Below are 15,822 nucleotides of genomic sequence, written 5' to 3'. Positions count from 1 at the left end.
TCCGAGATGTAGATGAGTTTGTTTCTTCATCAGAACAGATTTGGAGAAATGTAGCATTACATCACTTGCTCACTAATAATGTATCATCTGAAGTGAATGGGTGCCGTCGGAATGTCCAAACAGCTGATAAAAACCACAATAATCCACAAGAAATTCAGATGACTCCAGTCCATCTTGATAAACGAAAAGCTACGTTTATAAGAAACAAATCCATCAAATCAGTTTGTTTTAATTACAAATAAGATTTGTGTTCAGCAGTCAAAGTGCGTGTGTTTTTGTGGAATATTTGAAATATTTTAATCTGCTCAGAACCAGAAACCCGTTTCATTGTATGTTCTTCTTTTTTCTTTCCCAAGTAGTATACACGATCTCTGAATTATGACTAGAAATGTGTTTTTTTTTTTTTTTTTTTAGAAAGTGGTTTATGGTTTATGCTGTAGCTCTGTCTATAATAATATTGGACTGGTCCTCTGAATGGAAGAAAAGACGACGCAGCAGTAAATGGAATTGGCACACATAATAAAACCTATGGTGAAGTAGGAGCATTTCTCTTTGGAAACCCACAGACTGACTAATAGCTAATTTCATTTCAGAATCCAATAACAACTTCTCGGACAGTTAAAGCTTTAAGATGCACAGAGCAAAAAATATTATAGTGACATAGCCCTGATCAAGAGGCAATTTCATGATCATGATTGCCTTGCCAATGAACAATATAATTGAATTTGAACGTGCAACTGTAATACAAAGTAGCTATGTATTGAAATAATTCATATTGCTTAATTCAATTTTTAAATATGTAAATCATAACATACAGTACAGTGGGAGGTCTGAAACATTTACACCAAATTTATATGCAGACATATTAATAATGTGTAATAAAAATGTATTCATAAATATTTGTTAAACTGTAGAAAAATTATAAATAGAAGCATTTTTACAAGTGGTCTGACTTTTAAATTTGACTGATGTCTTCAAAACAGTGTTAATTCAGTCACTAACAAGCTGTAATCTTACAATTTATCAACTGACATTTAAATGTAATTTATTGCTAGGTATATACATATGTTTGCTTTCATATATATGTTAATGGTCACAAAAAATACTTGTACCCTCCTCTGTGTAACTGTTGTGGTAATATCACCTTTCTAGCACGAGATGTCTCTACTTCAGTGTGTGACAGTTTCTGGACTCTTCACCCACAAACAGTTGGATTTATGGTTGAGCTACACTTATCAGAAACACAATCTGATCCACTTAACGTGTGTATTTTGCACGGACAGTGTACAGTGACAGCAGTGGAGCAGCAGCGGTCGCTCTGACCTCGTCTGTGTGTTTGCCTCGCACGCGGATTAAACACACAATGGCGACGCTCACAACGTCAAGCAAAAGGCCGTACCATATCATTGTGTTCGGAGCGACCGGTTTTACCGGCCAGTTTGTAGTGGAGGAGGTTGCGCGGACTTGTAACGAGGGTCCAGGAGGGACGTTACAATGGGCTGTAGCCGGACGAAACCGCGACCGACTGGAAAAAACACTCGTTCAGGCAGCTGACGCTCTGCGTACGTGTTTAACTAACTGTGTACATTTCTTAGAAGTTTTTGTTATTGTACTTTACATTGAAATGGCCATGCCACACATAAATATACTGAATTATAGAACGGAAATAGAATAGAAAAATTACAGAACCAAAAAGTAACTATTTACAAGCAGCGCCGCGATATGTGGTACATGTGTATTTATAAATGATCAATTACAATGTAATTATTTAGATTACGTACGTATATTGAGTATACATACGTATATATATATATACATACATACATACGTATATATATATATATATATATATATATATATATATATATATGTGTGTGTGTGTGTGTGTGTGTGTGTGTGTGTGTGTGTGTGTGTTCAGAATATTGCAAAAAAATTACAATTTTAAAATCTATTAAAAATATTTACATTGTTAAAATTTATGAATATTTTATTCTGTATTTTATTTATTATATTATATATATTTATATATTACACTATGTTTTTATCCTCTAGTACCATCGTGTTACTGCCACTTTTTTTTCTTTGTGGCAAAGCTATAAAGAATTACAATGCACATGTTATTTATGATAGGTCATAGTTTGAATTGATATTTATTAGATGGGCAAAGATTGAATTGCCGTACTGAATTGAATTGAATTGAATTGCCGTACTGTCATAGCTAGACACGAGGCAGTCAGCTCATAGTATTAAATAAGCTTCAGCAGATTTTGTCTGTTGAGATTATCAGATGGGATTACAGGGTTTGAGAATATTCTTGATTAAAGGCATAATGTTTGGACAATCCCATCATCGTCTGGAATAGGCTGTACTGATAATCGAGGATTTTAAAGCTAGCTATGCAATAGTTTAAAGAGTAAAGCGATACAGTGTTCTATCTATCTATCTATCTATCTATCTATCTATCTATCTATCTATCTATCTATCTATCTATCTATCTATCTATCTATCTATCTGTCTTTCTATGCATTACATAAAATATTATAATTTGCAGCATTTTGAGCTGTTAGAGAAGAAAGATCCATTTGTCTCTGACATTCCAACATTTGTCTGCAGGTAAACCAGAGCTGAAGTGTGTGGAGGTTATTGTAGTAGATGTAGCTGAGCCGGAGTCGTTGGCCATCATGTGCAAACAAGGAATCATTGTGCTCAACTGCGTGGGACCAGTAAGTCCACAAAAAAAATCACAGGAAGGGGTCAATTTGAGTGTGAAATGACGTGGTGCTGAGGTGTCTTCTCTCAACAGTACAGATTCTACGGAGAGCCCGTGGTGAAGGCCTGCATAGAGAATGGGGCCCACTGCATTGATATCTGTGGAGAACCACAGGTAGTTAATGTTATCTGTCTAACATTTTTTTAATTATCTACTTTTGAAAAAGGTACCATTGAAAAGTTTGCGGTTTGTAAGGTTGGAAGTGTGTTTGAAAGAAGTCTTGCATTCTCAACATTTCTGCTTTCTATTTTAATGTTTTAAAATATAATTTATTCTAAGATTTCAAAGCATAATTTTCAGCCATCATTACTTCAGTCTTCAGTGTTACATGATCTTTCAAAAATCATTCTAATATGCTGATTTGGTGCTTAAGAAATATTTATTATTATTTCAATGATGTGCTACTTAATGTATTTTGGAAACCTTGATACATATTTTCAGGATTCTTTAATGAATAGAATGTTCAAAAGAAAAGCATTTATTTGAAATGGAAATATTTTATGTTAATTGAATGCATCCTTGCTGAATATAATGGCTAAAAACCTGACGCCTGAAAAAAACTGAAAAATCTTTTTGATTCCTGATTTTTAATTTTTTTAGTTTTTAGAGGGGATACAGCTGAAGTACCACAGTAAAGCTCAGGAGAATGATGTGTATATCATTGGAAGCTGTGGGTTTGATTCAGTACCAGCAGATATGGGCATCCTTTATACACAGGTTCACTTCAAAGGTGGGTTGCATGTCTGTAAATGTTTTATTATTTTATTCTTTTTTGTGAATGTTTTATTATTTCTAAAATGATTGATTCTTTTTTTTTTAAATGTAATTATAATGTAGTATTTTTATATATATATATATATATATATATATATATATATATATATATATATATATATATATATATAATGTGACTACTTCTGATCCACAGTGCAGGGAAACTCCAGTGTATTAGAGAAAAAATCTGATCCTGACTTAACAGGTTTAGAGGTGTGCTTTGCATCAGTGTCCTAATGGTAAAATATACATACATTACTGTGATATTTGCCCTGTGTGTGCCCTTTGACCTTTGCTTCACATGGCTCTTGTGCAGTCTGTTCTTTAATCTCATCCCAATTAGTGGGGCGTATCACTGACAAAGGCAAAGGTGCTCAGTGCTTACAGGATGTGAGTGTCTGTCGTTCACCTTTGAAGCACTGCTGTGGGCAAACATGCCTGCAGAGCAGCAGATGCCTGACAACTCCTCTGCCTGGCTTTCACAGGAACGCTCACTGCTGTGGAGAGCTTCTTAACCATCAACACGGGACCTGAGGTGAACAACAACTCCTCATGTTTGCAGATCTGTATTAAGGGTGCACAGGAATTTGATTGACTTGTTGAATATGAGCTCTCAAAGGTTGGTTTGATCAAGGTTTAAAGCAGTGCTTAAATTAAGCTTTGGGAATTCACAGTTGCAGCTGCTCATGAATAATGCAAAGAGCTCTCATATCCCAATGGACCAACTAGGAATTTATGAGATTTCATGTTACTTGATTGCAGAAGTGTCATAGTTTTATAAAATTACATTAAGACTTTATATAAATTCCAGCATGGAGTGAATATGAAGAGAATTATGCTCCATATTATGTAGTATTTCATACGCACTCTATCAAATTGTTATCATATTTCCTGCTGTTTTAATCGAGTATGAAGAGAGCTATAGCAGACTCTTCACATCAGGCCCATTGCGTGTCCCCAATACAGTAGTTGATGTCTTGGCATTTGTTCAGCTGTCTTGTCTTCTTCATCAGGGAGGATGTGGCCATGATGCAACGTGGCAGTCAGCCATCTTTGGCTTTGCTGACAGTGCCAGTCTCAAAAGAATAAGGAGGAAGTTTGGGCATAAACCTCTTCCAGCTGTTGGCGCTAGAATTAAAAAGAGGTGTTTTTAAGTATTTATAAAATAATTCTCAGCATTTCATTCCATAAACATATCTTAATCATGATTTGTATGCTTTATATAGCAGCTGACTCCCAAGAGGAGTGAAGGAGAATAGTTCTCAGGATGGAAATTTAATTTGCTTGCTATTTTGGTGTACCCAGGGGAGCGCTGTTCTTCAGTAAGGAGATTGAGCAGTATGCCATTCCCTTCATGGGCTCAGATCCGTCTGTGGTGCGACGGACTCAGCGATATCTGCATGAGGAACATAAACACAGCCCTGTGAGTCTATGGACTGGCAAAAAAATCACACACACTTTTGATACAGTAGTAATCATTCCTAAAGGGATACTCCACCCCAAAATGACAATTTTGTGATTAATCGCTTACCCCCATGTCGTTCCAAACCCATAAAAGCTTCGTTCGTCTTCGGAACACAATTTAAGATATTTTGGATGAAAACCTGGAGGATTGAGACTGTCCCATAGACTGCCAAATAAATAACAGTGTCAAGGTCCATAAAAGGTATAAAAGTCGTCATCAGAATACTCCATCTGCCATCAGACGTGCAATTTGGGTTATATGAAGCGACGGGAACACTTTTTGTAAGCGAAGAAAACAAAAAAAAACACTTTATTCAACAATTCCTTTGTCAACTGTCTCCTCTGTGTCTCTCCATATCACTGTATGCTGGCGCGGATGACACAGAAGAGCATACGCAGCATACGGTGATATGGAGAGACACAGAGGAGACCGTTGACAAAGGAGTTGTTGAATAAAGTCATTATTTTAGTTTTCTTCGCTTACAAAAAGTGTTCCCGTCGCTTCATATAACCCAGATTGCACGTCTGATGGCAGATGGAGTATTCTGATGACGACTTTCATACCTTTTATGGAGCTTGACACTGTTATTTATTTGGCAGTCTATGGGACAGTCTCAAGCCTCCTGGTTTTCATCCAAAATATCTTAAATTGTGTTCCAAGACGAACGAAGCTGTTACAGGTTTGGAACGACATGGGGGTAAGTGATTAATATTCTCAAATTGTATATATCAGTTATCTAAATATTGTAAATTGCTCACTGCTGAAAATTAAAATATTTATAAATATTAATAAAAACTTAATACATTATTATATATAATATGTATTTTAGAATATTTATTTTTTTGTTATTAATGTTATCCTTTCTCCTAATTTGTCATTTAAAGCAATATGACTAATACAAGTCAAAATTTCTGCTGTTTTGTAGACCACACCAGTCAGTTTTTGTTAGCAGAATAATTTTATCCCAGCACAGCAGAAACCCAGTATTCGTTTTTCTTAAACTGTTCTTTCAAAGTAGATCTAATGGGTTCTTGACTACCCTTCTGTTTCCTCTTAAAAAAGGCAGCCTTTGACAGCTTCTTCCCTTGCTTTCCAAACACCATTATGCCTCTTAGCAGTTTTAATTACATTTCTTTTCGCTCTGTCTTGTGTGAGCATGATTACTGTGATAGTGCTCTGAAAGCCCTCATGGAAAGAGCAGGGGATGATTCACAGTCTTTGATTCATCGTCCTGCTCTTTCATCTCCATAGCAATGACCACAGCATACTGGGTGATGTCATGAAGGTCAACAGGGTGCTGTTAGTATGGTCATTTTTGATTGATGTTTTGCTGTGGACCAAAAAGTATGTGTTAATAATTTAACATAAGTGTCACAAATGTGTGCAATTCAATGTCTAACTCACTTTGTTGTTGTTGTTGTTTTTTTGTTTGTTATTGTTGCCAGCAGTTTTGAATTGGTTTCCTCTATGCTCTTGTCCTCAGGTTCAGTATATGGCATATGTAGGTATTGGTGGTCTCTTCTCCGTGCTGAAGACCCTCTTTGCAGGTGTCGTCTTCTGGTTCATGGTCAAATTTAGTCTTGGCAGGGGATTGCTTACTGAGGTCCAGTACCATTTTAAAAGTCATTGCATTACTGTTAAACTGCTACAAAAAAAATTTAATGGATAAACTCTCATTCATACCGCAGAACATCAAGAACCGCTTATACAAACTCATGAATATCAGCTCAAATATGTGTGTGTGTTTTTTAATTAGTTTCCAGAATTTTTCTCATTTGGATTGTTTTCCAAGACGGGACCAACAAGAAAGCAGGTACAAAAAATGCACTGAAATGTCTAAAACACAATACGAAATGCTAACATTGGTCATACACAGCCCTCGGTTGTGTTGTTGAAGTTAAATCTTATTCTTGTCTTATTCCAGATGGATGGAACCTCTTTCTGCCTGAGGTTCATGGGGGAGGGCTACACGACTGGTCAGGACCCCTCTCAGGGCAAACCAAATGCCACAATCAGCACTGAAATAACAGGACCAGGTATTGACCTCTTCTCTATTTGATCTGACTCAAAATATTCACCCCAATATACTTAGATATGGTCACTACTGCTATATTTTGCAGAGCCAGGATACATCACAACACCAATAACCATGGTGCAGGCAGCTATAACACTGCTTAACGAACATCACTGTCTCCCTAATAAGTGAGTAAAATGACCTCAACATAATATATGGATGATTCTTAAGTTGGCATATTGTTCCTGTGGAATTAAAAAAAAAAAAAAAACATTTTGGGCAACTCTTTTAAAACATTTTTCATATTCTCTGTTAGTTAAACAAAGCAAATAAACTACAATGTCCAATACTGGATATACACTATTGTTCAAATGTTTGTGGTCATCAGTAAGGTTTTTCTTAATACTTTTATTCAACGAGGATGCATTAAATTGATTAAGTGACAGTAAAGACATTTATAAGGTTACCAAGGAATTATATTTCAAGTAAATGCTGTTCTTTCGAACTTTCCATTCATCAAAGAATCCTGAAAAAATGTGTCATGATTTTCACAGAAATATTAAGCAGCACAACCGTTTTAACACTGAAAATAATAAGAAATGTTTCTTGAGTACCATGTGGCACTGAAGACTGAAGTAATGGCAGGTGAAAATTCATCTTAAGACTTTAACATATATAAATAGAAAACAGTTACTTTACATTGTAATAATATTTCACAATATTACTGTTTAACTGTGTTTTGATCAAATAAATGCAGCCTTATTAAGCAAAAAATACATTACTGACCCAAACTTATGAACGGTGTGTAGATTCAGTAATTTTTGTAAAACCTGAACATTCACAAAACACTGTCATTTCCAACAAATGTGAAATTAGGCCTATGTGTTGTTTAAATTGTAGTTTTAATAAAAGTCAACCCCTGGGTGTCATATCTGAAGAAACATCCATGTATGCAGTGTTTACATTAATACACTGGGCTGCGTTTGCTGATAACGCTGTCTCTTAGCGCGCTATGAAGACTCTAAAGGTATTCCTTAACTAAAGGTGTACCTGTTCTAGGCGTGTTCCCCGAACTAACCTTAGGAGGCTGCGTAAGATATTTCATCTTATGTGCGACGTTACCAGGTGCTGTCCATGGCGGTGGTGCTGAATTGGTTGATATTGATGGCTCGAGAATCGATTATTGATTCTGTGCACGGGCTGTTTAACTATGTTAGGTGAGAAAGCCATATTCTTTATAAAAAAAGTGTTTATTTTAAAGCAACACTATGTAAATTTTGGCGCTCTAGCGGTCAATAAACAGAACTGCATGCATCCCGCGGAAGAACATTCTAACCGGAGCTACTTCTCCAAATTTATGTCTATGGCGATTCACGCAGGTGTGTGTTACTCCGCAGCGGTGACGCCCGAACAGGCTACAAAAGTCCAAAAATAATCACTCATTATAAATGGACCGTAGTGATTTGGGATAAGACAAAAAGGCAGTTTGGTAGATGAATTTATGATATACTCGCTCATTATATACATTTAGCAAATTTTGAACAGAAAAAGTTACATAGTGTTGCTTTAAATAAAGACACACGATTTTCTGTTAGAACAGAACAAATTTGCTTTTACTTTCACTTTGCAACACTTCACGTCAGGGAAGAAAATCATGAAAGAAAAATATATACCCTGAGCACCTCCCAGTGGTCACCCCATAAAATACAAGGAAAAAAACTACAGGAGACACTGCTTAATAATTTAACAGCTTTTAACAAAAAATGAGAGAGAAACAAAAAACAAAATAAATAACACCTTAGGCCTACACAAGTCCAACAGAAAAACATTCTGGTAAGAGTGCTATCCAACAAGAAGCACTTTAAAAAATTTGAAATTGCATTTATCAGGAATCTTAAAAAAATAATCCAAATTGCAAACTAAATCCAACCCTGGATATTTTATATAATTTTAAAATGAGTGTGTGGCCCAAACGTATATCACTAATTGGCAGTATGCCTTCTCTGGCCTTTGAATGGATTATTTATATCATCATAATATATTTTCCATAGTGTCTTCATTTACTCCACAACCAGGGTTGATTGTCCAGCAGCCGCTTCTCATATTGTTGTAAATCGCTAATTTCTGTTATTGGATGACCTACTCAATAAAAGCGCAACACAGGACGTATTACAACTTCAGAATTACATTTGTATAGACTGAGATGTAAAACACTGTGAACTGTCAAAAATGATAAGGTATAGCTAAGAGTTGTCCAGACCAACCATACGAAAGTATGACTTACAGAAGGTATACTTAACTAAGACCGTTTCGGGACACACATATTAATGTTAAGGTGCAGCTTAAGGTATAACTTAAGAATGAAGTAGCGTAAAGAAGGTTACGTAGCGTAAACGCAGCCCTGATCTTCAATTTTTTAAGTCACTGTAAAGGTTAGAGTTAAATATACAGATTGATGCCGTGAATACTCAGTGTTATTTGTGTAGCATGTATGACATCCTGTCTCATGCAACATCCTTTTATTGGTCCTCACAGGGGTGGTGTGTACACTCCAGGGTCAGCGTTTGCAAGAACCACCCTAATCGACCGTCTGAACAAACACGGAATCCAGTTCTCACTGAAGAACGGACAATAGACAGGAGTACTTTGTCAGATTCAATCAGCCTAGTTGATCTCTTTTGTTATATAAATGAAAAAAAAATTGCATCGAGTTGTATAGCAAAAAAAAAAAAAGTGTTGTATGTCTGTACATTGTTTGTGATTCATTAACCCTCAAGCATCTTTTGGGACAAATTTGGGCAAAATCTTTTTTTTTTTTTTTTAAATAGTTAATCTGAGCAGTACAAGACTTGACTGCTTCTACTAAGTTTGCCAGCTAAACACACATACAAAAATGGACTTGGTTCAGCAAAGTTAAGTGGTTGCAAAAAAAAACCACATAATTTGTCCTTAGTGGGCACCCATAGGAAATGAATGGGAAATACTATAAATCAGAGCATTTTTAATTTGTCTAATAAAAATCAATATATCCAACACAATGCAGATCATAAATACACATAAATGAAGGGGTGAGCCTATACAACATTCTCAATGTGACAAAAACACACACACACCCATATCCAAAGCATTGAATGAGCCTATAACACAGCTTTGTTAGAAATAAATGACTAATTTGTCTTTCCCTGATCATGGTCAGATTTGTCTTTAATCAATAATATTTCATCATCTTATAATATCACCAAACAAAAAAAATTATTATTTTTATTCTACAATACAAACTTAAAAAAAATTTAAAACTTAAGAGGTTAAGTTTGTCATAGCAGTGGTTTATAGATTTCAGCATATATTCAGCTATTAAGTACTACAGCCATATAGTCGCTATTGATATTTTTTATATTTTTTATGGCATCATATCTCACCAGATGTCACCAAAGTCGCCATATCTTTAGGTTTTGGCTGTCTGAACTTAGTAGAATTTATTTTATTTTTTTTACTTAAGTAAAATAAATATTAAATATAACATAAAAATAAGCATATTTTTCATGAAAATATGGTATTTTTGGAGGTAAATTAATAAAAAAAAGCACAAAAAATCACAGAAAATTATAAATTTTCATAAAAAGCATAAATTTATAATTTTTATTTGATTGAAGATAGTGATATGACATTTATTTAAAAAACATTGGGATCACACCTGAGACCAATTAAGGGCTACTATGCGAAGAATAATTCATGATTAAAAAACTCATAATATAAAAAATTAACTACTGTGACTAAATATAAAAAAAAAGAAAAAATGGTGCTGATGCTAGAATGATGCTGGAAAAATGATAAAATCATTATCTCTGCAATAGTATCCCTTTCCTTAGGCAATATTTCTGTTACAAATCTATATTTAAATATTTGCAGAATAAAAAGAGAGATCTTAATATTTGTGAATTTGGTTTTTAATCTCTGTGTCCTAACATGCTTTTGACAGGACTCCTAGCCACTAGGGGTCTCCTTTTTCTATTTCCACATCTGCCGATTATTTATGTGCAGATGACAGGAAAGGTCATTTGGTATGAGAGGGCTAGACGTTGTTTGGGGAGATTAGAAAAGGCAATGAATAGATCTTTTTAAGGAAAAGAAGAGAGGTGGCTGGGGGTCGCAGTGGATGAAGAACGGGGACTGAAAGATGCAGGCCAAGGTTGAAGCGGCCCGGCAGGCATGAGTTAGTATGACTCAGCTTCAGCTGCTTGCACAGTCTCACTGGAAATAAAGAGATGCTGGGATGGAGCTTGTTTTAATGTATATTGTCACACTTGACCAAAGAGGCGGGAACAGTAGAGTGTTGTAAACACAGGTGTGTGTAGAATATAAGAGAAATTAATAGAATGGCGTAAAGAAAGACTTGCATGTGGGGTCATTGCTGATATGCAGTACCATGTTTTATAAATCAAAATTCATGTGTTCTAATCAGAAAGTATTTTTTACATAAAAGTTTACAACTAAAGAAACTTAAAGGGATAGTTCACCTAAAAATTTAAATAATTTCATTTCCTCTCCCTCAAGTTGTTATAAACCTGTACAAGTTTATTTCTTCTGGTGAACACAAAAGAAGATATTTTAAAGACTGGTGTTAACCAAACAGTTGCTGGTAGCCATTGACATCCATGTTTTGTTTTTGTTTTTATAAATGTAATATATTTGTGTGTGTGTGTGTGTGTGTGTGTGTGTGTGTGTGTGTGTGTGTGTGTGTGTGTGTGTGTGTGTGTGTGTGTGTGTGTGTGTTCAACAGATAAAAATAATCTCATACAGGTTAAGAACAACTCGAGGATGAGTAAATGATGACAAAATGTTAATTTTAGGTGAACTATGTCTTTAAATAAGCTCAGGTGCTTAGGCTTTATCAGTTTACAAGAATTGCTAATACTTCGTCATGTTTGTGCTGTCACTTCCCCAGGGAAAGTTGTGTCATTTACTGAAGGATGATGTCTACAATGGCTATTGTTAGCCAAAAAGTCATCACAATCCTTGCGGAAAAGAGTATACCTTAAAGGGATAGTTCACTCAAAAATGAGAGATATTTGTACATTGTACATAAAACCCTTATCAGTCTTCAGTACTGTGTCTTTCTCTTTCTCTCCCTCCCCATCTCCTCCCTCATTCCATTCCAGTCCTCAACATCATTTCTCTTGCCATGTTTTAGAGCGCCTGGTACTCAGAATCTACCACAAAGCCTTATGTAAGAAGCCCTCCCTTCTCGTGCGTTCATTTTGCCCAAACATCACCCTCCATCTCAGTCCTCCCTCCTGAGAAGCACAGGCGGTAGTCCGGCGGATCGCATTAAACGGCCGCACGTGTAATCTCGGAGGGTTAGGACTGTGTGTGATCTTTCTCGGCTTGCCACAGGAACGTGTCAAAGATCTGGACAGATCCGGTGAAGCCGTGCTAATGTGTTGCTGTGAGCACTGGGGCGGAAGTGCAGGATTTGCTGTATGATTTGGACTCTGCTCTGCTGACTACTTAATAGTGGGCTTGTTTTGCGGTTGCAGGACATCAGGCGGGGGAAGAGCACTAGAGCACTATGCAGCATCACTTACAGCTATACAGGAGGAGGAGAGAGAGGGGGTGGGGTGATGAAGGTGTGGAGAAAGTGAGACACGGAGGGTGGGGTGTGAAAGGAAGAGGGGTTGAGGTGGTATATGAGGAAATGTGAAATTCAGTGAGAGTGACTCGAAGACGGAGCGAAGGCGTGACATTTTGACTTAATGTGACAGCAAGAGAACATGCTGGTTCAGTGGGACATAAACAGCGGGAGGACAGACTGAGCCCTAAGGGCAGTTAAACTATTTTGAAGGGAATGCTTATGGGTACACTGTGAGAAAAAGATTTTTTTTTTTTTGTAAATAAAACATTATTTTAGGGTATGTTTTACAAGTAAATAGTGTTTGTAAACCTAAAAATTGAAAGTTTAATTTAATATGTGGCTTGACATCTCTTTGTAATTATTTACAAGCAATTTCTGAGTGAAATTTGTTTCTAAAAACGTTTTTTTTTTTTTTTTGAGTACAGTAAGTATTATTGTAAAAACTTTAGATAATTGTATTTACTCTAAAAAATTCTGGCAGTAAATATAAAAATTCTGTAAATACACATTCAAAGGTTTAATATGCTGATTTGGTGATCAATATATATATATTTTGTGGAAATATAATCATGACATGATCAGTTTAATGCATCCTTGCCGATAGATAGATAGATAGATAGATAGATAGATAGATAGATAGATAGATAGATAGATAGATAGATAGATAGATAGATAGATAGATAGATAGATAGATAGATAGATAGATAGATAGATAGATAGATGCAACAAACAGCCACTCTTTAAAGATATTTTGCTGTGTCTCAGGTTAGTCCTTTGTCTGAGAGAGGTTGCATCTTCGTCGTAAATCTCCAGCATCTTTAATTACCTCTGGGTCAGCAGAAAAGCACACTACAGCAACTCGTTCATCAGCCAGCCCCACACACAAGGCCAGAATGAGAGAGAATCACATTTGTTTTTCCTCAGGAGGGAATGCAGCTCACAGCACTCCATTTTATCAACCTGAAGGGCTGGATTTCACAGAGGAAAACGCACCATTCCCTGTCTCACACGTCTGTCGGTTCACATTCAAAATAAAGCGTGACGCACACTGCACTTATCCCTGCCAGCATAACTGGCATTATCAGATATATATAGGATTATTCAGCAGATGCAGGTTTGTTTACAAACACACAAGCCTATAGAAAATGAGCAGCTGAGACATTATTTAGACAAATCACATGTACAACATCTAATCTTCATATTCCATTACTGTAATCCCTTCATTTTTCTTTTCTGTGAGATGAGAAACAGAGTCTGCCCAGCTTTCTATGCCTGCAGTGTGGATATTTTTATGGCAATGAATATTTAATGTAGCTCAGTGTTGCCTGATATTGCAACACCTTTTCCAAACGTTTAATACAGAAAGTGTGTGATGATACAAGAGACGTGAGCTTACGTCCTGTAAGCTCCAATGTTTAAACATTAACGATTGGAAACAAAGCCTTTTCATAAATCTCATATATAGTGTATCCTTTTTTCACATTCCTTCTTTCTTTTATGTGCAATTCATAAGCTTGCAATGTACCTTCAATGTTTATCAAGCGTTTATTAGGTTTTTTTATAATACAATGTGACAGCATCTGTGATTTATTAAGCTCTTTAAGGCTTCTGAAGAAGTTTTTGGATAAAGTTTAGACGTCTTGCTGATTGCGCTAAACATTAGCTTGTTGTGTTGTTCTTGGCTAATGGAACTAAATTAGGCTGATGTGTCTTGATTATTTTATCTCAGCAGCAAATTCATCATTATTAATCTTGTCTAACTAAAACAGGACCATTCAAGGTGGCCAGCTGAAACAGAGACTATAGAAAAAGGAATGGGAGTAACCATATTAACTACAGGTATGGAAGTCTATTCTGCAAGACTTATTACAACAGCACCCTTGGGGCTGTTACCAACATAGTCGCTGAGCCGCCTTGAAAGAAAAGTTCTCCCAAAAATGAAAATTTACTTACCCTCAGGCCATTCAAGATGCAGATGGGTTTCTTTCTTCATTGGAACAGATTTGGACAAAATAGTGTTACATTACTTGCTCACTAATGTATCTTCTGAAGTGAATGGGTGCCGTCAGAATGAGAATCCAAACAGCTGATAAAAACATCAAAATAATCCACAAGTAATCCATGTGACTCCAGTCCATCGAATATTTTCATGAGCTGTATGTTTGTAAGAAAAAATCCATCATTAAGGCATATTAACTTTAAACTGTTGCTTCTGGACAAAATACCATTATCCATTATCCATAATAACACTTCCTCCAGTGAAAGAGTCCATCCCTGTTGTCTTCTCACATTGTTTATTTTTGCAAACAGTGCTTGATCTGTGCATATTTCTCTCCTGATTCAGATGAGATGGATAGAGGATTCATATTTTAGCTGGAAGCAGTTTGAATGCAGTTTAAAGTTAAAAAGGTCTTATTGATCCATTTGTTTCTTACAAACATGCAACTTTTCACTTCACAAGCCATTCATTGATGTACTGAAGGCATGTGGATTACTTGTGAATCATTGTGATGCTTTTATTTGCTGTTTCAAAGAAACTCATCTACATCTTGGATGGCCTGGCAGAGAGTAGATTTCTTTAAAGGGACCTTGTCTGAATTTACTCATTCAGTGGCATTTTTGACTCATCAGAAATGCCTAACCTTCATAAAATGAGTAATATGTGAAATGTTACTTCAATAGCTCAACTGGTACAGTGTGACACTAACAACACCAAGGCCGCAGGGTTTGATTCCAGGGAACACATGCTGACTTCTAATTGTATGCTTCGGATGAAACAATATGATTCAGGTTCGGCTCATTCAGCACTGCTGTTTTTGTCCCACAAAGCAGCTCTGTCAAACTACAGTGAGGTTTTGCTTGAGACAATAATGAAAACCCACAGCGATTAGGGGGTTATTACTTTTAATCAATTCAGCTAGCTACAAAATGTCAACCACTTCACAGACTGACAGGATACAGAGGGAGTTTTAATATTACATGCGTTGAGGACATCAATCTCACAGTTTAACCTATGTGTCATTCAGGTAAGGTATTTATTCGACTTCTTATAATAACTATTCAACATCTTAGTGATTTGGTGTGCATAGCTCTAAGTACAGAAGCAACAAAAAACATTTTTTTTTAATTTTTTTTTTTTATGGATTATTATCATTTTTTACCAATAA

At 35.9% G+C, this 15,822-nt stretch overlaps 1 protein-coding gene across 2 annotated transcripts; it reads left to right on the top strand.

The window, feature by feature from the left end:
- The first annotated feature begins 115 nt into the window (after positions 1-115).
- Positions 116-10,237, top strand: LOC109105360 (saccharopine dehydrogenase-like oxidoreductase). Of its 2 annotated transcripts, none has more exons than XM_042746761.1 (12): positions 116-1,562; positions 2,614-2,723; positions 2,804-2,884; positions 3,371-3,500; positions 4,030-4,079; positions 4,558-4,688; positions 4,850-4,967; positions 6,493-6,612; positions 6,766-6,822; positions 6,934-7,045; positions 7,130-7,211; positions 9,559-10,237. In XM_042746761.1, exons 1-12 carry the CDS (start codon positions 1,364-1,366, stop codon positions 9,656-9,658), a joined length of 1,290 nt encoding a protein of 429 aa, XP_042602695.1. In that variant the 5' UTR covers positions 116-1,363; the 3' UTR covers positions 9,659-10,237. The 2 variants fall into 2 exon arrangements, with proteins under 2 accessions (XP_042602695.1, XP_042602696.1); XM_042746762.1 differs by lacking the exon at positions 9,559-10,237 and adding an exon at positions 8,149-8,229.
- The last annotated feature ends 5,585 nt before the right edge of the window (positions 10,238-15,822 follow it).

The sequence above is a fragment of the Cyprinus carpio genome, chromosome B20, assembly GCF_018340385.1.
Source record: "Cyprinus carpio isolate SPL01 chromosome B20, ASM1834038v1, whole genome shotgun sequence".
NCBI lineage: Eukaryota > Metazoa > Chordata > Actinopteri > Cypriniformes > Cyprinidae > Cyprinus > Cyprinus carpio.
The sequence above is the reverse complement of the archived record's forward strand: the minus strand, read 5'-3'. Positions and strand labels throughout refer to the sequence as shown.

What these genes read in the sequence shown, in the direction of transcription:
- LOC109105360 (XM_042746761.1), top strand. Translation starts at nt 1,364, where the DNA reads ATGGCGACGCTCACAACGTCAAGCAAAAGGCCGTACCATATCATTGTG. An exon ending in TCAGGCAGCTGACGCTCTGC is followed by an intron (nt 1,563 to 2,613) that starts GTACGTGTTTAA and finishes ATTTGTCTGCAG; the next exon opens with GTAAACCAGAGCTGAAGTGT. An exon ending in ATATCTGTGGAGAACCACAG is followed by an intron (nt 2,885 to 3,370) that starts GTAGTTAATGTT and finishes TAATTTTTTTAG; the next exon opens with TTTTTAGAGGGGATACAGCT.